Genomic DNA, 23,517 nt, shown 5'->3' with positions numbered 1-23,517 from the left:
AGGGGCTCAGCTCAAGTCCAGCTCAGAGGGGCCCGGAAGACCCCTTGACTCTGTCCTTGAGCTGTCCATAGAGAAGGCATGGCATTAGAGCAAAAAGGCATCTGGGAGGGATGAACCCCGAGGGTATCTAGTGTGTGACCTTGGGTCTCATTAGCATCTTAACTTCTCTAAGAAACGAGGCTGATGCCAACCGCCGTGCTTGAGTGTGCCATGGGTATCCAGTAGAGTGGCAGAGGGTTGGGACCCGGGCCTGTGGCGGAGTTGACCTCCTGTGGCTTCCTGGTTATTCTCTAAGAGTGCTCAGTGCTCAGGGGCTTGTCCTTTCTTGCTTCCAGCATAAAAGTTCGTATCATATGAACGTATGTGTGAGCTTGGGGCTTCTGGAAAGATACACGATGGCAGGTGACACTGTTGACCTCAGAGAAAGGGACAGCTGAGGAACAGGTGCTGGAGGGAGACTTGTTTTTCTGTTACATATTTTTTTAAATATTTTCAATTTCTCTTTAAGTAATGTGCTCGTGTGAGGGTATGTGCGGGTGCCCTCGGGTCAGAAGAGGCATCCAAACCTCTAAAGCTGGAGTCACAGGCTGTTGTGAGCTGCCTGATGTGGGTGCTGGAAACCAAGCTGGAGTCCTCAGCAAGGGCAGCCAGCACTCTCAGCAGCCTGTCCCCTATTTTGTTTTATTTTGAGACAGGATCTCATGTAGCCCAGGTTTGGCCTTGAACACACTATGGAGCAGAAGATAACATTGAACTTTCTGATCATCCTGCCTCCACTGTCTGAGTGCTGGGATCTCAGCATGTACCTTTTTAAGGCAATACCATAGGACTGCAAGTTTTAATAACAGATATTAAAGTTCCAGCAGTTCTAGGGGTTGGTTCAAGGTTGAGGCAGAGACAGTTGGGCTTTCCTTTGTTTGGTTGGCTTTTTTTTTTCTTTCTTTCTTTTGTCAGAGCTGAGGACCGAACCCAGGGCCTTGCACTTGCTAGGCAAGCGCTCTACCACTGAGCTAAATCCCCAGCCCTGGCTTTTTTTTTTTTTTTTCCTTAAGATTTATTTATTTATTATGTATACAGTGTTCTGTACTGCATGTGTCCCTACAGGCCAGAAGAGGGCACCAGATCTCATTACAGATGGTTGTGAGCCACCATGTGGTTGCTGGGAATTGAACTCAGTACCTCTGGAAGAGCAGCCAGTGATCTTAGCCTCTGGGCCACCTCTCCAGCCCCGGTTGGTTGGCTTTTTGAGACAGGGTTTCTCTGTGTAGCCCTGGCTGTCCTGGAACTGAGAGAGATCCGCCTGCTTCTGCCTCCTGAGTACTGGGACTAAAGGCGTGCGCCGCCTCCGCCGCCCAGCCAATTGGGCTTTCTTTAGATGCCCTTCCAATGAAACTCTAGCTCACCAAGCTCAAGAAGGGTGGGAGAGGTTGGCACAGGTTGTACTCTCCAGAACAGGGCATTCCTATTCAACTACCCACAGGTCTGGACAGCCAAGGATGCTGGGAGAAGCCAAGAAAGTGGGTATATGACCACTCAGAGAAACTCAGAAGTGGCTGGGGAGAGATGGTAGCGTCCTTTCTGAACTGGATAGAGTAGGAAGACCTGATCCCATCCCTATGTTAGAATGAAGTTGGCATGGCCACTGACTGCTTGGTTGTAGGCTAGAACTGGAACCAGATGTCCCTGTGAATCTCCCAGTGCATCCAACTCAGAGTTGCAGCTGTAATAAACCATATCAGAATCCTCCCAGGATAATTTCCTGCACTGGCCACTGTCGTTTGAGGTTTCGTTACTGTTGTTGGGTTGGGTTGGGTTTGGGTTTTTTTTTTTGTAGTGTTGGGTACTGAACCCAGAGCCTTGTGCGTACTGAGCGAGCGTTTTATCACCAAGCTGCATTCCCAGCACTTAGTGCTATCAAACAACAAAATAAGATAAACTTGTGTCATGAGCTAGGGAGGAACTGGCCCCAATGTTCCCAGCTCAGCCTAGGAGGCATCAGCAGCTTTAGGAAGGCTTCCGGCATGGAGACCTTGGCCAATGTGATCACACAGGCTGTTTGCTGCCTGGGTCCCTGAGAGCTAGGCAGAGAAGTGGCTTGGAAATGGAGTGGCTAAAGAGCCCCCTGACTCAGCTGCTCCTTTCTGCTACCCTCTCACCGAGAGCAAGAGGTGCTGGGAGGCTCCTGGGAGATTTCTGTCTTAATTTCCGAGGCCTGGCAGTCAGCCCTGCAGCTGATGCAAGGCCTGGGGCAAGTGAGCTCAGCCTGTTCCTAGTACTAGAAGTCTCCTGCACTTGGAAGCACATTCGCTCACTGTTTCCTTTTCGATCTCTTTTTCCCTGGAGCAGAAGATGATCACCTAAGGATCTGGAAGCAGGCTCTGCTTGGGCAAGGAACATTTCCCATGGATTCCACAGCAGTGGCCCCTAGGGGACACACCCGATGGAAATAGAGGGCCTACAAAACCCTCAGGCTCTGACCCTGTTCTGTCCACAGCATTCTGTCCTCCTCCTCCCTGAGACGTTCCAGGCTTTCCTCCACTTACCCTCTTCACCCTTCGAAAGGATGCAGTTCCCAGGAAGAACCTGTGTATTCACCTCCTAAGTTCTCTTTTCAATAGATGAATAAATGGAATAAATAATCAATAGAAATAATAAATATTGAATGAATGAATGAATGAATGGGAATCTATAGCTCACATTTAGGAGGAGCACTAAGGAAGAAGTACCCAAGAGCAGAAACCAACATCTCCAAGACCCTCTCCGTCTCTGTCTGAAGGCTACAGACAGACTCTCGCTACATAGTGGGGAAAGGTGGAGAACTTGGTCATTTGCAGCCCAAACTCAGGTTTGGAAAGAGAGCTGCTTTCTCTCAACATCAGTATCCATTTCAGAGAAGGGTCTAGTAAGATCTGTTGGTCCTGGAGAGCATATAGCTCTGGCTGTTATGGAATTCACCATGTAGACCAGGATTGTCTTGAACTCTCTGAGGTCTACCTGCCTCTGATCCCCAAGTGCTGTGGTTATAGGCATGCACCACTGTGTGTGTGTGTGTGTGTGTGTGTGTGTGTGTGTGTGTGTGTGTGTTATCCATCCATGTACACATGGAGGCCAAAGAACAGTGTTGAGTGTCTTTATCAGCACTCCCCATTTTGCTTTTGTTTTTAGTAGGGTCTCTCATTGCACCTAGAGCTCTGTATTTTGGCTGACTGGCTTCTGTCTCTACCTCCCCAGCACTAGAATCAGAGATGCATATAGGTACTGTCCTCGGTTTTTATGTGGGTGCTGGGGTTCTGAACTCAGGTCTTCCTGCTGACACAGCAGACACTTTACAGACTGAGACATCTCCCAGTCCTCACATACTAGGTCTTATAATGGAGAAAGTAGATTGTGGCCAGCTTTAGCAACAGGAAACCCTGTCTGAGGAAAGAGGGAGAAGGTGGTGGTGGTGGTGGTGGTGTGTGTGCGTGTGTGTGTGCACATGTGTATTGAGTTACCAAGAAGAGAATGGCAGTAGCATGGGCCAACAAAACAATAATTATTGCACACCTACCATGCCTAAAGGTTTCATGTGTTTGTGGGTGTATTTAGCTGGTGGGGCCATGAGTGGAGCAGAGCCTCTGAAAATGGGGTACACAAATGATCACAACCAGGCTTTGCCTGTTCACCACTATGATTATCCCTAGGTACCAGTGATTTGGCCAACAGCATGTATCAGCCTACGTTAGGTACACATAGTATATATACATCCTTTTTCCTTCTCATAACAACCCTAAACAGGCATTCACTGTTTTCCTTCTCTTCTTTTTAACTTCTCTCTCTCTCTCTCTCTCTCTCTCTCTCTCTCTCTCTCTCTCTCTCTTTCTCTCTGATAAAGTCTATAAAGCTGAAGGTGGCCTCAAACTCAAGATCCTCCTGCCTCTGCCTTTTGAACTCTGGAATCATAAGTGTGTGTCACCACACACAGCATCACTGACTGTTTTCAAAATGAGGAGGGCTGAGGGTACAGCTCAGTGGTACGGGGCTTACCTAAGCATGCACCAGGCCCTGGGTTGTCTTCTTACCACTGTACGGCAAACAAGCAAGCAAGCAAGCAAGCAAACAAACAAACAAACAAACAAACAAACAAACCCAACATCATCTACACTGCTTGGGAGGACCAGGCAGGAGAAGAGCAAATTCAAAACCTAGCCTGGGCAATATAACAAGAATTCATCTCAGCTGGGCAGTGGTGGTGTGCCCTTTAATCCCAGCACTTGGGAGGCAGAGGCAGGTGGATCTCTGTGAGTTCAAGGTCAGCCTGAGCCACAGAGCAAGTTCTAGGGTAGCCAGGGCTGTACAGAGAAACCCTGTCTTGGGGGGAGGGGGAGAACTCATTTCAACAATAACAGCTCTCAGAATTAGAATGCCTGTTTAGCACGTACAAGTCCCTAGGTTTGAGCCCTAGAACAAGCAAAGGGGTGTGTGTGTGTGTGTGTGTGTGTGTGTGTGTGTGTGTGTATGTGTGTGTATGTGACTGTGACTGTAGTTAGGGATACACAGAATGTAAACACAGCCAGGATCAAACCTGGACTCTTCTGTTCATGCTTCTCTCTCAAGTCAGGCTGCATCTGCCACAGTGAGTCAGCTGCAAGCCTGGGATGTTAACTTGGATTGCACCAGGAGCCCAGAAGATGGGGTTTGGCCTGGGCTGGGCTGTACCTTTCGTGTCCTTCCCAGCTGCACCCTTCCTGGGCTTCCCTTGTCTTTCAGGTCCTCAATGACAGAGGAATTTGTATCTGACACATTACAGCATCTATCAAGGACTTGTTCTCTCGGGTGACGACCCTGCCTGGAATTTTCTAGTCTGGCCTGTTCACCGGAGGAAATATGGCTGGATTTTTTTACGGGGCCACGCAGTGCAAAGTCAAAGGGTATGGTCTCACTAGACTTACAGAACCTGCAGCCTCCAACTCTCTCTGATCACTGCCCTAGGAGGCGAGGGGAGGGCTCTCCCTGCACCCATGCCTACTCACAGCCTCACTGCTCACATTCCTTAGCAGACTTCCCAAGCTCCTCCAGACCTCTCTCTTCCATTGTTTAATCTTTCGCATTTGAAAGACCTGGAAAAAAATATAATGGTTGCCTGCCATCCATAGATACACTTACATTACTCAAGAGTAGTTAACTATTGGCTAGTAATGTAGCTTGGTTGGTAGAAGGCCTATGTTCAGTCCCCAGTGTGGGACACACTCTCAGCACTCGGAGGTAGAGTCAGAAGAATCAGGAGTTCAAGGTCACCCTTGGCTGTATAGCAAATTTGGTGCCCACCTGGGTAACATGAGACCCTGTCTCAAAAACAAAACAAAAACCCCCCAAATCTAATAAAATTATTCTCTTTGAATAGAAAATAGATTTTTATTAGACAATCTTGGCTTGGACTTTGATCTTAAGAAGTTCAGGTTGTCAGAAGAACTGGGATAGGCTTAGTTAGGGAATTTTCAACCAGTATCACCTACCGTACTCAGAACCCTGACTATCCCGCATTGGGCAGGAATGACTGGCTGGTCCTAGAGCCAAGGCTAGGAGAGAGAGGAAGTGGAGAAAGCCAGAGCGGGTTGGGTCCCTGGAAAAGAAGGACATCTGGATACACATCTGTCAGCTGAGGAGGTGCTAGGCCAGCTCTGGGCCAGGCTCTGTTCTTTTCTCTTTCACATTTGGTTTATTTGGTGGGAGCGGGGAGTGTTGTTGTGTTACCACAGCACACATGTGGAAGTCAGAGGTTAACTTAGCAAAGAAGGTTAGTTATCTCCTTCTACCCTGTGGGTTCCACAGTCATCAAGCTTGGCAGGAAAGTGACTCCACCCACTGAGCCACCTCGATGGCCTGCTGTCCTAAGGGCCACGCTCTTTTCTGCCACCTGGGGTTCTAATTATGTACTGTCCCCACTACCTGGACTGGGTCCTCCAATCTTGCTGGAACAAGGAATTGAGTTAGCTTGGTTCCTGTTCCGGGTTTTGTTTTGAGACAGTTCCACTGTTTAGTTCTGACTAGCCTGGAACTTGCTATATAAATCAGGCTAGCCAACAACTATCAATTCTCCTGCCTCAGCCTCTTGAGGGCTGGGATTTGAGGGGTGCATCACCATACCCAGCTGAATCCAGGCTACAGGACCTCTGGGGCTGTAACACAAGAGCTCTTAGCCATGTCCTCCCAGTTTACGGTTTGAACTCAATAAAAAAGCATAAAAAAAAAGCCAGGCGGTGGTGGTGCACGCCTGTAATCCCAGCACTCGGGAGACAGAGGCGGGTGGATCTCAGTGAGTTCGAGGCCAGCCTGGTCTACAAAGCGAGTTCCAGGACAGGATCCAAAGCTACAGAGAGAAACCCTGTCTCGAAACACACACACACACACACACACACACACGCATAAAAAGGCTTTTGTGTCCTGGAAGTAGGGGCAAAGCAGATAAAGGAACCCCTAAATCCACTCCAAAGTGCCAATATCCCGCACTCCAAGAAGTCCCTAGGTGGCTGGAGAGGTGACAGGAGAGAGGAGTCATTCTCATGGTGCGGAGGTGGGAGGGCTAGGAGTCAATGCTGAGCTAACAGGATGTCGGGCAGCAGAGAATCCTCTACCCTCCCATTTCCTCAGCCAGCTCAAAGCCCCAGTTGCTGGGGGGACGTGGGACGGGGGAGGGGGAGGTCGGGACACACGACAACCCCACCCCGCCCCCCCCCCCCTGCAGCCCTAGGACAGGTGCGTCCTGGATCAGCCTCCCAAGCTTGAAGCTGCTTCCCGGCTGGGACTTTGTCTGTAGCAGTTAATTGACCTGAATTCTGAGCTGGCTGGGAGAAGGGAGCCAGAGTGCCGCCCAGGAGGCACTTCTTACGTGGAAGGCCCTCACTTAAGCCTCCTAACCGGAGGCCGATGATGGTACAGGGGCAATTATCTTCCCGTGTATTACAGCTCAGGGAGGGTAATCTGCCAGAGGGTGATGACGAACCACGGCGATCGTGAATGTTCCTGCAGCCCACGTGGCCTGCCCCACCCCCGCCTCGAATTTGCGGATCCCAAGGCCCTGGCTTCCACCCGGACATCCCACGAACCTCCCTGAACCGCCAGACCCCCGTTCCCCGGGAGGCGGCCCAGAGGTGTTAGGGTGCAGCGTGGGCGCCAGGGGAAGCTGCGCCCTCCGTGCCAGCCCCCTCCCCGCGCCCGGCGGCCGCTAAGCTGCCCTTTGTTTCCCGGCTGCTCGAGACTTCTGCGGAGTCATGGTCACGTGGCGCTTCCGGCACGGGGTGTTCCAGGCTCCACGCCAGGGCCCGGAGACGCCCCCTGCTCTGGGCCAGCCTGTGGGTTGCTGGCTGCCAGCCCAACCCCGAGCCCCTTATCCCTGCTGGGCCCACGGCCTGCGGAGCAGCTCAGCTCCGGGTCGCAGAGCCTCTAGCGTCCACCGCCCCAGGCCCCCAGCTGCTCGGTTCCGCCTTCTCTGGTTTTTCATCCGGGACTGTCTCCTGGGGTCCTCTGACTCCTGTCTCCAGAAACCCTGTAGACAAATCCTCAGTCTCCATCCCATCACTTAACAGGGTGGTAGCGTCTGCCTTGAGCATCCCTCCCTTTTTTGGCCAAGGCCAGCCAGCATAAACAAACATCAGTTTATTGGCCTGGCCCTCCTCCTTTTACAGGGACGAAAGCCTGAACCTGGTAGAGATGGTTCCTTCCCTCTGCCGCCTAGCCCTTCCCACACAGCGACACCACTCGCTCCGTTCCCTCTTAGGAACTGTGAGGCCTTCTGGGGAAGACCTTTGATTTTCAGCACGTTCCAGAATTCATCCGCGGGGCTGGAGGGGATAGCTCAGCGGTAACAGTGCAAACTGCTCTTCCCAGCATCTACATCAGGTGGCTCCTCCCTTCCCCCTGACTCCAGCTCCAGGGTATCTGAAGCCTGTCTCCTGAGGACACAGGCACACTCACATGCACGTAACCAAACACAGACACACCTACTGTAATACTCGTAATTGGAACATAAAGATATTAAAAAAAGAATTAATTCAGTCACTAAATGTTTATTGAAAGTATACCGTGTGCTGGTAAAGTAGTCCCACCCAGAGTGTGGCAAACCCCCGAGAGGTCAGTGCACCTACTCCCTGTCTGTCTAAGGAGAGGCAACCTCCCCACCCCAGGCAGCCCGTCCCAAGGCCTCTCCTTTCAAACCTGCGGGGACTTTGGAGTGGAGGGCTGGCAGGGGACATAAAGAGGCCAACGTGGGAGGGGAAACCGAGGGGGCACACACACGGGCCCGAGGTGGACTTGTGCTTGGTCACTGTTTCTTCAGGGCTTGGTGGGGAAGAGCAGGCAGGTGAAGCCCCGGCTGCCGCTGTGTCTGTCCACCAGCGGCAGTGGGTGTTTCATGTAGTGCTGCACCACGGCGGCCACGGAGGGGAAGAACTGCAGAAGGCAGGCAGGCATCTGTGTTCAGCTGAGCCTTACTCTGCCAACAACTTCCGAAGGCAGCTGCGGGGCCTGGCAGGGGAGCTGGCTGACATTTGTTTGGATGTTTTCCCCCAGTGTGCCGTGAAACTGCAGTGCCATTTTGCGGTCTGGTTTCAAGCCTGCGACTGCACCGGCATGCCATGCCCTTGGCCAGCCTCGGGATTCCAGAGCTAGGTAAAGACTGCTTTGGGTCTAGGCCTCTGCCCTGGTCTCTCTCTAAGGAGAGCTGGGGTGAGTGACCGACAGTCTGAATCCTACCAGTTGCTGAGGAGAAAGTCCTTGGAGACTTCTGCCCTCCCCGCCAGACATTGCCCTCACCCTGACCCTATGAAGATTGAACCGTGCTTGCCGGTGGGTGGTGGCACTCACCTTTAATCCCAGCACTTGGGAGGCAGAGGCAGGAGGATCTCGGTGAGTCTGAAGCCGGCCTGGTCTACAGAGTGAGTTCTAGGACAGCCAAGACTTTTACACAGAGAAACCCTGTCTCTAAAAAAACAAAAAAAAAAAAAAAAAAAAACAAAAAACAACAAAAAAAAAAAAAGAGGAGGAGGAAGAAGAGGAAAGAGGAGGAGGAGGAGAAGAAGATTGAACCAGCAGGGTGGGTCTCTTTTCACAGTGCCAGATGTCTGGGAAGATAGTCAGGCCTCAACCTTCTGACATACTTGCTCTGTAGACCAGCCTGGCCTCAAACTCACAGAGGAACCACCCACCTCTGCCTCTGGAGTGCTGGGATTAAAAGCGTGTGCCACCAAACCCAGCTTTATTTTGTTTTTAAACAGGCTCTTACTGTGTAGCTCTAGCTGGCCTGGAACTAAAGAAAGAGATCTATCTGCTTCTGCCTCCCAAGTGCTAGGATTAAAGGTGTGTGCCACCATGCCCAGCTACCTTATTTTGTTAAGATTTTATTTTAATGTATTTTTTATGTGTATGAGTGTTTTGCCTGCATGGATGGACAGATGTACATCCCATGCATACATTGCCTGCAGAGGCCAGAAGAGGGCATTGAATCCCTCAGAACTGGGGTTATATGCAATCGTAGGCTGCCACGTAGATACTGGGAGCTTAACTCAGGTCCAAACCAGTAAGTGCATCTAACTACTGAACCATCCTCCAGCCCCCACCTGTTTTTTAAGACAGGGCCTCTCACTGGCTTGGAACTCACTGTGGAGGCTGGATGGCCAGTGAGTCCAAGGTCTGGATTCCCCTTTCTCTACCTCCCCAGCACCAAGATTATAAGCCCAAGCCACCACACTTGATTTATTTTACATGGGTTCTGGAGGCGCAAACTAGATCCTTATAGTGCAAAGCTTATAGACAGAACTATCTCAGAGGCCCTTACACTCTGTCGTTTTGATTCAACCCAGGGTGGGGACCAGAAGCAAACTGTGGATTTTCCCCAGACACACACAAGCGCTTGGCCAGGCCCAAGGTGCTGCACTATGGGCCTCCTTGCTGATTTGGCTCATGACTCCTCCAGCACCCACCTCCTCATGATTCCTGCCCTCCCGGCCCAGGGCATAGTGGTGCCCGCCATCCAGTTGCCGGATGGGGATGTTGAAGACGTGGCCTCTGAGGAGCACAGCCAGGGTGAAGGGCTGGGAACTATGAGGCCCGGAGCTGAGGCGCACAGTATAGGCTCCGTCCTGTGGAGGAGACCCCAGCCATGAACTTCATCTTCTAATGCCCAGCTGACCAATCATGTCGAATGCCTCCCTGGCCTCCCTCCTGCTGCCAGCTTAATCAGCCACAGGCAGTGAGGAGAAGGGATTTCTGGGAAGGCCAGGAGTCTACAAATGCCCACCTTTTGGAAGTGAAGCAAGGCTCGCTCGACAGCTTGACGGTCACAGTTCCCTGAGTACCAAGGCTGACCCAGAAGGCTTCCATCCTATATAACACACAGAGCTACTCAGAGATGTCTTCCAGCACTGGTGAGCATGGAGAGCAGAGAACCCTGGTGTACAATTATTTGTGTTTACATCTGCCAGCCCCTGACTGAGCCCTGCAAGCAAAGCCAAGTAGTGTCTATGCCTGGGGTAATTGCAGCATGGAGGAGCTGTACACTGTGCTCAGTGCAGGCTCCTTGTGGTGCTACAGGCCCCAGGCCAGGAGGGCTCCTGGGCAAGGACTTTGCTCCCCACAGGCCTCACCCACAGTCTGCCCCCAGCTTCTGCTCACCTCGGCAGCAGAGGTGCTCAGGGCAGGGACTATAGAGGGAGCAGACAGTCTCCGTCCTGCTTAAAGAAGCAGAAAAGAGAGCTGGAGCCAGGAAGGGGCTGGGTAAGAAGGCTTCTCACCAGTATGTCTAAAGCCCGACATAGGGCATCCGGTGCTTCCTCTGTTCCCAGGCCCAGCACCCTGGGAGGACAGTCCTTGCATGATTTCCAAATGAGAACTGATCTTGGGACACACACTGGCAGCCTCCCAATTTAGGAAATGGGAAACGCCCAAGAGGATCCTCTCAGGCCTGATCTTGGCAGAGTCAGAGCTGCAAGGACCCCCTTGATGAGGTGAAGTGGGGTCTGAGAGCCTGGGTGGTGGTGGTAGTCTGTTGTCTGTTGTCTGGGGGAGGGAGTGGGATCCTAGGAGAACAGTTCCATTCGGGCTGGAGATGTGCATGCTCACCTTTCATCTTGGCATCCACCGCTCCCTGGGACACAGAAGGTCTGGTCAGATGAGAGCTGGCCTTCCAGGCTGCTACCCACAACCTGAAGTCCCACCCTGGGCCTCCCTCCCACCCCTCCGGGCTCATCTCCTCCTGAGCACTAGCCTCTTACATTCCAAGCCTCCTGGTGACCAAGCACGGGCCTGTGCAGAATAAAGTGGAAAGCAGAGCTCAGACGATTTCTTTTTTCTTTTTCTTTTTCTTTCTTTCTTTCTTTCTTTCTTTCTTTCTTTCTTTCTTTCTTTCTTTCTTTCTTTCTTTCTTATTCTTTTATATACATTGGTGTTTTGCCTGCATGTATGTCTGTGTGAGGGTGTCAGGTCTTGGAGTTACAGACAGTTATGAGCTGCCATTTGGGTGCTGGGAATGGAACTCAGGACCTCTGGAAGAGCAGCCAGTGCTCTTAACCGCTGAGCCATCTCTCCAGCCCCTTGTTTTTCTTTTTTAATTAGAAAAAAAAATTCTTTTTGAGACAGGGTCTCACTATGCAGCATCAGATGACCCAGAACTCTCTATGTAAACCAGACTGGCCTTGAACTCACAGAGCTCTGCCTGCCTCTGCTGCCCGGATGCTGGGATTAAGGTGTTTGCTACCATGCCTGGCCTCTGGCGTTTCCATTATTAGTGAACACGTGTCCCAGGTTGTTCCTACTGCTGTCGCTTACCTGGGCAATCCAGATGTTCTTGGCAGAGGGACTGGGGGGATCAGGGCTTTGGAGCTTGTTGTCCTAGTCAAGGCTGGCTCTAAAAAGAGAGGGCACGCAGGGTTTGGCCGGGGACCGGGCAGGGAAGTCCAGGCTGACCGGAAGAGGCTCAGAACAGTCTAGGGGTCTATTACTGCCCCCTTTGACTGGGGCTTTCCTGAAGCCCTCTGAACCCTAGGGAGATACCAGCTGGGTGGCATGGCTGTACCAGATGAGAGGCTCCACCCAGCCCTTGCTCTGAGGGCATCACCTCTTTGTAGAGACAGTGTGGGTCTACCTGGGCTAAAGGCAGAAATGAAGGCAGCCAGGTGGAGTTTGGAGGGGACAGAAATGGGGCCAGGAGAGAGTGTGCTCATGGGTAGCCGAGGGCTTCAGGGATGGGATAGGGCAGGTGTGTGCTCACGTGGATCCGGCTCACACTCCAGGTAGATGTCCTCATCCTTTTTCTCGGCAAGGTCTGTTACCTAAGGTGTGGGACCACGGGCTTGACTAGACTTGTGGTCCCTTTCAGGAATAAGAAGGCTGTGCCTCACGTAGTGAGGAAGGGGGACAGGAAAGAAGCCACTGATTGACAGGGGAGGGGCTCAAGGCATCGAACTCCTTATCTACACAAGAGGGGCCTCTCCTCAGCGATTTCTCTTTGAGGAGTGCCCACAGGAGGTGAAGAAGAGGCTCTGGGTGGCACCCTCAGGACCACTGTGGGAGAGGGAAGGACTCTGTCTGCACCAGACCCTTCCCCCAGGCTACTCGGGTGCCCATTCCACCCCTATCAGCTTTCTAGAAAAATCCCCAGACTGCAGGACAGAGAAGGAGCCAGCTCACCACTCTAGCAGGTGCACCTCGCCCTGTAAGGAAAAAGGAGAACCGGCACTCAGGAGAATCGTCCAGGAGGGGCCTGGATGCCCTAGTCAAAGTGCTCCTCATGAGCACTGGTGAGGAGGGGGATGGGCACCCTAGTCACAGTGCTCCTCAGAGCACTCATGAGCACTGGTGAGGAGGGGGATGTGCACCCTAGTCACAGTCCTCAGAGCACTCATGAGCACTGGTGAGGAGGGGGATGGGCACCCTAGTCACAGTCCTCAGAGTCCTTTCAAGACCCAGGAGAACATACTCCATTCACTCATCCTCTCTCTTTGAAACCCTGAAATGTCCCCAGGCTTGACCTCTCACTGAATTTGCTAGGCTTGGCTCTAGATAACTTCATGGTGGGAAAAGAAAAAACAAAAGGGAAAAACCAGACCAATATAGCCACCCTCAAGGTCATGAAGGTTTTCCAGCATCGGAGGACAATAAGATGGATTGCACCTCAAGTGAGCTGCTTGACCTTGGGCAAAAAAAAAAAACCACAAACTCTCCAGCAACCAGTTTTAGATAGGAATGGCACAAGCGGTCCATTCCTGTCCTGACAGCCTAGCGTTCTGGGGTCACAGACCTCAAGGCACTGACCGTAGCAGCAAGTCTTTGGATAGTGGGGGCAACTGTGGCATGGATGGAATCAGAGTGGTGGGGGGCCCAGGGGGCCCCAGTGATGAAGGATAATAGTCATAGGTTTCGTCAGGGAGGGCCTTAGGTTCGACCTCTTCAATCTCGGGTGCCCCTCACCTGATCCAGAGATCACAGCAGCTGAAGACAGGGCCTGGAGGTCAGGCCTCTGCGTTTGAACTGTCTAGGGCACACAGTTCATGTCTCTGAGCTCTTTCACTGCCGATAATGATACTTGCACTGACTGCCTCGGGGCTTGGCACTCGGAAAGGATGCATGGCTAGGACGTGTGCAGCGAGCCCAGGTCAAGGCGCACCCAAAACTCTAGCCTGTGGGGGAGAGGACTAGACTCCCCTCCCCATGGGGAGCCAGGGAAAGAGAAGGGACACTCCGCTTTACCTTGCCTTCCAGAAACAGGTCCCGGCTTGGGGGTTGCAGACTGCAGACTCGTTGCTGTCTTCAGCTGTGGGCACGATGGGGTTAGTGAGGGAGGAGGAAAGGCAGGCACTTGAGGAGCCAGGAAGCCGGGGTGGGCGTGAGCAGGGAGAGCTATGTGCTGCTTTCAACATGACACCGACTGAGGTGCAGGCTGGAGGAGCAGGGGTTCAAGGTCAGCCTGGGCTCTGTGAGACTCTCTCAGCTGCGCTCTCCCCCAGAAAACCCATCCAAACAAACGACTATGAAACATTCAACAAGAGAGGTGCGGGAGAAGGGGTCCCTTTCCTTACTGTGAATTTATCCCTGTTTGTTTATTTATTTGTATTTGTTCTATAAAATACAAAAGCAAAGTGACCCTTCCCAAACTGGATAACCAGATCATAGTGGGAGTTGGGAGTGTGATGGCAGCTGACCCCTCTGACCAGAGAGAGGTCCTGTGGCCCAGAGCCTAGGTGAGGGCAAGCTGAGCTTCCCCCCAACCCCAGAGGGATGGAGGAGCCAGTGTCCTGTCCAAGCAGGGTGGATATGGGAGGGATGGGAGGACCCTCTAGGCAAGAGGGAGGAGCTACGATTGTTTATTTGACTCTGGCTTCGGATGCACCTGGCACCAGAGGTTTCAGGGCTCCTAGAGTAGAAATGTGTGTTGGGGGGTGAGGGGCTTGCATATGAGATGTCTGTAAGATTCACTCACCGGGAAGTGGTAGCCAGAGGCAGTGTGGGTAGGGAAGGAAGGATTTGTGGGGAGTCCTCTGGCCATGGTGGGCTGAGGCAGCGGTGCTGACGGCTTGGATGGACCCAGGGGCCCTGGACGATCTGAAAAAGACCCTGTGCTTTGTGAACTGTGGAGAGGGAGGGAGTTCCTCCCTAGTCTGTTCCCAGTTTTCACGGCTCCCCACCTAGCCCCCATCTCTCCCTCCCTCCTCCTGTCCCCTCTACTTATTGGCTTCTTGACAGCCCCGTCCCCATGGCAACTGGAGGCAGCCAGCTTCCCTGCCCCCACCTGGCTAAGCCCAGTGGGTGAGAGATGCCAGTGGTGGTGGCCTCTCAGGGAACTCCCACCCTGGCTGGGAAGATGTGCAGAGATTTCAGAGGGGGGAACGCAAGGCCCTGGGGACTGGGTCGGGCTTCCTGCTTTGTCCATGTTGCTGTAGTTACCTCGCCCCTCCCTCCTCCTCCTCCTCCTCCTCCTCCTCCTCCTCCTCCTCCTCCTCCTTCCCATTCTCCTTCTTCCCAGTTTTTCCTCTCCCTCCTCCCTCTGGCCTTTTCTGCCCAGCCAAGAGGCCTCAGTGGCAGCCAGTTGAGGCCCTTCCCACTTCAGCTCAGGCAGAGGGAGGAGAGCTCACCCCTCCTGGACTCCTCCTTTGTTGGACCCTCTTGTCCTGACCCAACCTCCCAGCCTCTCCCTCCTCAGCCCTCACCCAGATACAAGGAGTCCTCCTTAGAGCCCAGAGACTGTGTGGGGGCCAGACTGAGGGGTGGAACCTCGCAGGGGGGCAGCTCATATTTATCCTCCTCTTCGGCCTCCTCCTGAGCCTTCAAGAAGGGGTGCTGGGGGCCCAGGGAGGATGAAACAAGTCAGCCCCTAGGGTAGCGGTGCCTCCCTCTCTCCGCCCAGCCCCCAACCTCAGCAAATGGCCTTACCCTCTGTCTCCAAGTCTCTGGGCCAGGCAGGAAAGACAGGCTTGGTACATTTTCTCTCCGAAGTGGGGTATCTGGATGGATAGACTGGTTTTGCTCCACCACCACCCCCCAACTTCTAGCTCGAGGCTTTTCTCCCTCTCTGGTAAATAATAAACCATCTGCCCTTAACTACAGCCTGCAGCCCTACACCTAGAGGAACCCATCAAAGTGGACATTTCTAGCAGCAGAGGCAATGAGACAGGTGTTGAAACATGGGGCCCCCAGTGGAGGCTTGTTCTACCTAGCAGTGGTTCCTGACCCTACACCAAAGGCAGGTAAGAGAATCAGGCCTGAGTTCTAAGCCTCACTGAACAATTGGTGGGACAGGTTATCTAGAGTCACTCAGGGAGATCCACCTGTGGGGGACCCTGGTCTGCTGGGGTCCCATGACCCACTGGGTCACTTACCTACACATCTGGCAGGTGGCAGTGGTGGCCCCAACCTGTAAGCAGACTCTGCTCAGCTCTGCCCAAGGGGACCCTCCGCTGTGTCAGGGTGACATTACCCTCTAGACTAGTCACACCTGTAACTGTGAATGCTCCCTGCAGAAACTGTGTGACATGTGGACCTGAGATCCCAGCAGCAGAGAGCTAAGACTGGAGGGAGGGCAGAACTGGCGGCCTTGGGTGCACCGGGCATGAGTTGGCACCCTAGGGAAGCTGGCCACAGTGCTGACAGAGTGGGAGCACACAGCTGGCTGGTCATGTGCTGCTCCAGGGAGAGAGGAGGTCAGTGAAGATGGGGGCAGAGCGGGAGAAAGCGGAGGAGTACTCACCGGGCCTTGCTGCCACTGTACCTGTCCTAAAGGAGGCAGAAGGGAAGTAGAGGCAGTCAGTACAGCTGGGACACCCCCTGCCCAGAGTCCTGTATCTCCAAGAGTCTGAACAGGTGAGGTGCCTGAGGCTCCTCTGGGACCAAGTCTCACCATGGCAAGGTAGATGAGCTGAGCCCTTTTGCCTGTCGGGAGCCTAGGAGCTGCCACAAATGTCCTGGGGGACAGGGGCCTATTGTTCCTGTTATTTGCATATTCTAAGTATTAGGATGGAGTCCGCCTCTACCTGAGGTCTCCCACCCCAAACGGACTTCATCCAGGACACTCCCAGGACCCCGGTCTCCCTCTCGAGGCTGTGGCCTCCAGCTCTTCTGCTAAGCTAGAAGAAAGACCGAAGATGGACCAGGTTCAGGTTCAGCTCTCTGATGGTGTCACCTTTGCAGACCTGTATGGGTTACAGGTGTGGACAGATCCCTTGTGGTCGCTTTTCCTGATCCTTTACCCTGTTATCACTTGTTAGTGGGTGGTGACGGCCAATCAGAGAAGTTAAAGGTTAAGGAAAACCCAGAAGCTCTCATATTTCATGTGACTGCTTTGTTGCTTAATAGCGGTGTTTATCAATCATCTATCTATCAAGCTGGGCATAGTGGTGCGCGCCTTTAATCCCAGCTCTTAGGAGGCAGAGGCAGGCAGATCTTTGTGAGTTTAAGGCTAGCCTGGTCTACAGATTGAGTTCCAGGACAGCCAGATCTACACAGAAAGACCCTGCTCTAAAAAACAAACAAAACAAAAAAACCAACAACAAGCAATCAACCAGACAACAACAAAAGACTATTTATCAAATATCCACTACACACTAGACACTGTTCCAGGTGGTGAGAAGCTACAGAAACCAGGCAAGCCTTTCCTGTACCGTTTCTTCACTGGTCTCTCAAAAGAGCCTCCTGACTCAAGGACCAGTTTGCCCTTCCAGAGGAGGATGCTGAGTCTAGTAGTAGTAAGTAAGCTCTCACTGAGAGAGCAGTACCACAACACCAAGCTCAGGAGGATAGAAGGCCAAGACTGGGCTTGGTTTCTGGGGGGCCTCTGTTTCTGGCTTGGATTCCACTACCTCTCTGTGTGTCTTCACTGGTCTCATGCCTGTGGGCACAGAGGGAGGCTGAGCTGGGCATTAGTCCTTCTTAGAAAGACAGAAGACTATAGGATCAGGGCCCCCTGATTCATTTATGACCCCATTTAATCTTAATTGCCTCTCTACAGGCTCTAGGTCCACTTACAGCCACTAGGACCTAGTGGTTCAACATAGGAGTTGTGGAGGAGGGGTCCTCCATTCGTAATATTGAGGCTCTGAGAAACCGTGTTAAGTTTCCTGGGCTGGGGGCGTAGCTCAGTTGATGGAGCACTTGCCTGGCATACTCGGAACCCTGAGTTTGATCTGAGTGTGGTGGAAGTGCACACCTGTAATCCTAGCAAGAGCATTAGAGTTCAAGACCACCCTCAGCTGCATAGCACATTCAAGCCAGCTTGAGCTCCTTAAGACCCTGTCTCAATAAACAAACAAAAACAGATTTTTTTTTAAAAAGCCTTGAAAAGCCACTAGGGTAACTCAATAGGGAGTCCAGGTGGTACCGTGGGAAAGTGGGGGGAATGGAGAAGAGAGAGGATCAACCCCACCCCAAATTCGGTACTCCCTGGCTCAGTGTTCTATGTTTGGACCAATTTCTCACCCAAGGGAGCCTCTTGCTTATACAAGGGAAGAGCAAGTTCTGGAATCGCTAACTATGGGGTCAAATTCCACAGGTCGGACTGAATGGAACATTCTAGATACCACCCCACCCCAACCTGAAATGATAGAATTTCCCAGTGGTACCACTCTCCCACCGGCCTCTCAGCTACCCTTTCCTGCTCAGCCCTTTGCATAGGCAAATTGCAGGGCCTGGGAGCAGGAAAGGGCCCCAGAGAGGACAGAGTCGGTGTTGTCTCCACAGGGACCCAGCTGCACGGAGGTGAAGAGAGGGGCAGCAAGAAGCCCGCTTCAGCAGGCTTGTCGGATGGTGGGCTTGAATGTCCCCTTTCTCTGACTGGGGTCACTTCCTGCACGCCACGACAGCCCCTCCGGATGAGTTCCTAGATGAGGGGATTGCAAGGACTCACATTCTGAAGGCTGACTCCCTCACTGTCTGGCAGCACCTGAGTCTCCATTTTATGGTGTTTTCAGAGCACACAGTGATTCCTCGGATTTCTGGTGTCTCAGCTACTGATCCCCAATGTGAATAGTCCAGAATTCAGGCCAGGGTAGTCAGTTAACCCTTAGGGAACACAAAGCCGGTTCCTCCACTTGCCCTGTCCCTGGAGAGCTTATTAAAAAACCTTAGGTCGCCGGGCGGTGGTGGCACACCCCTGTAATCCCAGCACTCGGGAGGCAGAGGCAGGTGGATCTCTGTGAGTTCGAGGCCAGCCTGGTCTACAGAGCTAGTCCAGAAAAGGCTCCAAAGCTACAGAGAAACTCTGTCTGGGGGGGGGGAGAATTAGATGCCCGAGGCAAGAGCTGGGGGGGGGGGAGCTACACCACCTGTAGTATAGACATCTCATCTGAAGTCAAGTCTGAGGAGTGTTGCTCAGTAGAAGAAGATCTCAGTACGGCTTCTGGTAGGTCATTTGGTATCACCTATAGCCCTTAGCTCCTGCTAGTGCAGGGCTCCCCTGCAGAAATGGAATGGCTCAGCCCAGCCCCTTGGGCTGCTTGAGTGATGGAGAGAGCCGAGAGATGGTTAGCTTCTCTGAACCTCGGCTGCCTTTTGCATGTTTTTGGGAACATTAACAGAAGAATTCACAAGATGCAGTGGGGGCTCCGGACTGCAATCCCAGGCTGAAGCAGGATGATCACGGAGAATTCCAGACCTGCCTGCCCTAGATAGTGACTTCATGACAGCCTGTACTACATACAGTGTGAGAGATTATATCTCAAAACAAACAACAAAGCCCAAAAGACATCCTCCATTGACAAGGCTTTCTGGGGGTTCAGTTAGTTAAGGACATGTGTTAGCTCGCCTGAACTCAGGACACCATAGTTGAAGTTGTAGTTGTCCCAAAATGGAGGAGGAGGTGGCCAGGTTGGGTTGAGATCCCTGGCATCAGCAGAGGGCAGGCAGCACATGAAGGTCTGGGGTAGCTTCTGTGGACCTGAAGGAAGACAGGTGAGCAGGCTGTGGCCCAAGGTCTCGGGGAGTACAGTGTGTAGAACAAGTCTCTGAGGTTCAGGTGTCTGGGTTCCTGGAAGAAACTAAAGGAACAGAAGTCAATCTATCGGGCATGCCATTATCTTTAGGGGGGGCAGTGACCACGCTAATAATCTTCCCTCCTAGTAACAGACACCTTCCAAGCCTGCCATACAGACAGGTGCTGGCATTGCGCCAGCAAGATGTCCCATGACAGGCCTTAAGCCAGATGCGGGTCCTAAGAGAAATGTCCCCCAGGTAGTGTAGTGGGCCCCAAGAGAAATGTCTCCAGGCAGTGTAGTGGGCCCCAAGAGAAATGTCCCCAGGCAGTGTAGTGGGCCCCAAGAGAAATGTCCCCCAGGCAGTGTAGTGGGCCCCAAGAGAAATGTCCCCCAGGCAGTGTAGTGGGCCCCAAGACAGCATAGTGACAGATGACTCTCTCCAGAGGCTTCTAGAGCTGAGAGAGTGGTCAGATTGGGCAGTACTGGCAAAAAGTGTCTTCGCTCAGCGTGCCTCTGCTGCCAGGTCAGCTTGGCCAGGACCTTTGGCACATTATTTCTGGAAAGTTCCCTGGTCTTCCCAGAGATGCTGTGAGCTATAGAATATTTTTGCCCTCTAATATTCTGAATACAGTGTCCTGAACTTGCTGCTTCAAAACATGAGACCAGCGTGGGCTACCTGAGACCTTGTCTCAAAAACCAAACCAAACCAGCTGAGGCAGTAATGCACACCTGTAACCCCAGAATTTTAGAAGAGGAACCAGAAGATCAGGAATAAGGGTCATCATAGGCTACTTAGTCAGTTCAAGGCCAGCCTAAGCTACATGAGAACCTATCCCAAAACAGGGTTGTTGAAATGGCCCATCAGATAAAGTCATCTTTGATAACCTGTTCCATACCTGGGACCCACATGAAGAGAGGAGGAGAGAAATAACTTCTACAAGTTATTCTCTGACCTCCATGTGCTCTCTCTCTCTCTCTCTCTCTCTCTCTCTCTCTCTCTCTCACACACACACACACACACACACACACACACACACACACACACACACACAATGCCAGGCTGGAGAGACAATCTATCAGGTAAAGTGGATACTGCTCTTCCAGAGGTCCTGAGTTTGGTTTCCAGCACCCTCACCAGATGGCTCACAACTACTTTAAAAAAAAAAAAAAAGGTTTATGTATTTTACGTATATGGGTGTTTTTTGTCTGCATGAACATTGAACATTGGCCCACCAGAAGAGGATATTAGACCCCATGGGACTACAGTCATTATTTATTTATTTATTTATTTATTTATTTATTTATTTATTTTTGTTTGAGACAGGGTTTCTCGTATAGCTTTGGCTGTCCTGGACTCGCTGTGTTGACCTGGTTGGCCTGGAACTCACAGAGGTCTGCCTGCTTCCACCTCCCAATTAAAGGATTAAAGGTGTGCTCTACCATTGCCTGGTGGATCTACAGTTATAGATGCTGTGAGCTACCATGCTGGGATTTGAACTCAAGGCCTCTGGAAGAGCAGCCAGCCCTCTTAACTGCTGAGCCATCCCTCCAGACCCAGCAGGATCCAATGCCCTCTTCTGCATGGAGACACATCACACACAGTCTAAAATAATAAACATTTTTTTAAGTCAATCAAGCTGGGCATGGTATCTCATGCCTGTGGTGGTATTGTGTTCCCCAAAATATTGTGCGTGCAAATAAACTTATCTGGGGTCGGAGACAGAACAGCCACAATATTAAACATAGAGGTTAGGCAGTGGTAGCACATGCCTTTAATCTTAGCATTTCAGAGGCAGAAATCCCTCTGGATCTCTGTGAGTTCAAGGCCACATTAGAAACAGCCAGGCTTGGTGACTCATGCCTTTAATCCCAGAAATCCAGCCTTTAATCCCAGGGAGTGGTGGTAGAAAGCAGAAAGGTATATAAGGTGTGAGGACCAGAAACTAGAAGCATTGGGCTGGTTAAGCGGTTAGGCTTTTGAGCAGCAGTTCAGCTGAGATTCATTTGGATGAGGACTCAGAAGCTTCCAGTCTGAGGAAAGAGGATCAGCTGAGGAATCGGCAAGGTGAGGTAGCTGTGGTTTTTTCTGCTTCTCTGATCTTCCAGCATTCACCCCAATAACTAGCCTCAGGTTTGATTTTATTAATAAGAACTTTTAAGATTCATGCTACATCTGGCACCCAACATTCATGGTACAAATTCACGAAAAAGCCTCTTGTCTGTGGCCTTGTGGGCCCCAGCTCAGACCCAAGCTATACTCGGCCAATTGTGGTGGCACACTGGTTGGATTTACTGAAGAAGGCAGAGGCAGGAGGATCCTGAGTTTGAGGCAGGCCTAGGAGACTTGCTAAGGAGAAACTTCAGCAGGGGCCCAGCCACAAACATTGACAGTGGGACCATGGAGGCAGCGGCTGCTGCTCCAAGTTGCAGGCTCCTTCTCATCCTGTTGGTGACTGCAGTGCTGCTGCTACCCGGGACAAAGGGTTTACTGCTGCTTGTTCAGAGAAGAATTGCCAGGACCAGCATGTTACAAGAAAGCGTTGGCAAAAGTCAGTTTGGAAAAGTTTGGCAACAAATGGTGGGCAGAAATTGCTGTGAAGATTTTCTCTTCTAGGGAAGAAGAACATTTGTGGTTCTGAGAGACAGACATTTATCAGACTGTGATTACTCCAAACCACAAAGGAGGGAAAAAAATGTCTGTAGGGAACCATGACCACACCCAACAGTGACTTTGAAATTTTCAAAAAGATGATAGGATCCCACAGTGATGATTCCACGGGACTACGGTAAAGCCATTAAGCTGATTAACACCATGGAAAGATCAGCTTTGGACTACAAACTGCTCAGGACAATTTCGAGATGGCTAGCTAAGATGATCCAGCCTGACAGACTAATTGAACAAGGACTTGAAACAAGCCCTGCACTTTCTCATTATGCATCGACTGGACAAATGATACAGGACTTGACAATTAACCCAAAAGTTTTCTTTTCAGGATCCCCTAAAGATGTCTTCACCCCCAGAAAGCAGGAAGTAATTTTAGGAAAACAACACCCACATTCCCAAGAGGTGGGGTGGGAGGTTTTTGGTAGTTTAATGAATTTTGGATATTGTCATTGTTTATGGTGGTTGGTTACAAGTTGTTAATTGTTAATGGTCAGGAAAAAAGCTGAACATGGAGATTAGATTCAGAGGTTTTGTTTAAAAAAAAAAAAAGAAAAGAAAAAAGAGAATATAGATATGAGGTAGATCAATGAATCTACTCTGAGATGATTGAATCTACTCTAAAAAGAAAACGTGGGAAGATATAAAAATGACAAAAGGTAGATTACTAAATCTATTATGAAAAAAATACTTTTTAAAAGGAACTACTTGTTTTAAATAGAATAAGTAGTGAAAATTTTTTATCTGAATTTGTCAAATGTTAACGGACTGGACATTGTTAATATATATAATGGAGTTTTTGTGTGAATTTGTCAAATGTTAGCAGACTGGACATGGTTAATATATATAATGGAGGTTTTGTCTGAATCTGTTTATGTTAATGGACTAGGTGTTGTTAATGTAATTATTGACTGTATATATTGTATATACTTATTGGATAGTTTTTCTTGTATTAGTTATAAGCTTTTTTAATTTTAGACCAAAAAAAGGGGGAAATGTAGTGGCATTGTGTTCCCCAAAATATTGTGCACCCTATAAACTTACCTGGGGTCAGAGAACAGCCACAATATTAAACATAGAGGATAGGCAGTGGTAGCATATGCCTTTAATCCTAGCATTCCAGGGGCAGAAATCCCTCTGGATCTCTGTGAGTTCAAGGCCACATTAGAAACAGCCAGGCATAGTGACACATGCCTTTAATCCTAGAAAGTGAGCCTTTAATCCCAGGGAGTGGTGGTAGAAAGTAGAAAGGTATATAAGGTGTGAGGACCAGAAACTATAAGCATTTGGCTGGTTAAGCGTTTAGGCTTTTGAGCAGCACAGTTCAGCTGAGATTCTTTTGGATGAGGATTCAGAAGTTTCCAGTCTGAGGAAACAGAATCAGCTGAAGAACTGGCAAGGTGAGGTAGCCATGGCTTGTTCTGC

The 23,517-nt window shown here is 51.0% G+C and overlaps 1 protein-coding gene and 1 long non-coding RNA gene across 4 annotated transcripts; one reads left to right on the top strand and one right to left on the bottom strand.

Moving 5' to 3' along the window:
* Positions 1-8,055: 8,055 nt before the first annotated feature.
* Sh2d6 (SH2 domain containing 6) lies at positions 8,056-15,557 on the bottom strand. Of its 3 annotated transcripts, XM_036180364.1 has the most exons (13): positions 15,400-15,557; positions 15,177-15,306; positions 14,450-14,571; positions 13,720-13,783; positions 12,661-12,683; positions 12,242-12,302; positions 11,800-11,878; positions 11,247-11,277; positions 11,095-11,119; positions 10,648-10,706; positions 10,274-10,357; positions 9,957-10,115; positions 8,056-8,427 (listed from the first exon to the last, which is right to left on the bottom strand). In XM_036180364.1, exons 3-13 carry the CDS (start codon positions 14,513-14,515, stop codon positions 8,311-8,313), a joined length of 768 nt encoding a protein of 255 aa, XP_036036257.1. In that variant the 5' UTR covers positions 14,516-14,571; positions 15,177-15,306; positions 15,400-15,557; the 3' UTR covers positions 8,056-8,310. The 3 variants fall into 3 exon arrangements, with proteins under 3 accessions (XP_036036257.1, XP_036036255.1, XP_036036256.1); XM_036180362.1 differs by lacking the exons at positions 15,177-15,306; positions 15,400-15,557 and adding an exon at positions 14,759-14,819; XM_036180363.1 differs by lacking the exons at positions 15,177-15,306; positions 15,400-15,557 and adding an exon at positions 14,759-14,819 and having other exon boundaries at positions 10,648-10,703.
* On the top strand, positions 10,176-20,785 carry LOC118579231. The gene is made up of 3 exons (XR_004944453.1): positions 10,176-10,400; positions 10,818-10,979; positions 20,755-20,785. It is a non-coding gene; the product is annotated as an uncharacterized LOC118579231 (long non-coding RNA).
* Positions 20,786-23,517: the final 2,732 nt, after the last annotated feature.

This window comes from Onychomys torridus, chromosome 3 (assembly GCF_903995425.1).
Source record: "Onychomys torridus chromosome 3, mOncTor1.1, whole genome shotgun sequence".
Lineage (NCBI taxonomy): Eukaryota > Metazoa > Chordata > Mammalia > Rodentia > Cricetidae > Onychomys > Onychomys torridus.
This window is presented reverse-complemented; position numbering and strand designations above follow the sequence as displayed.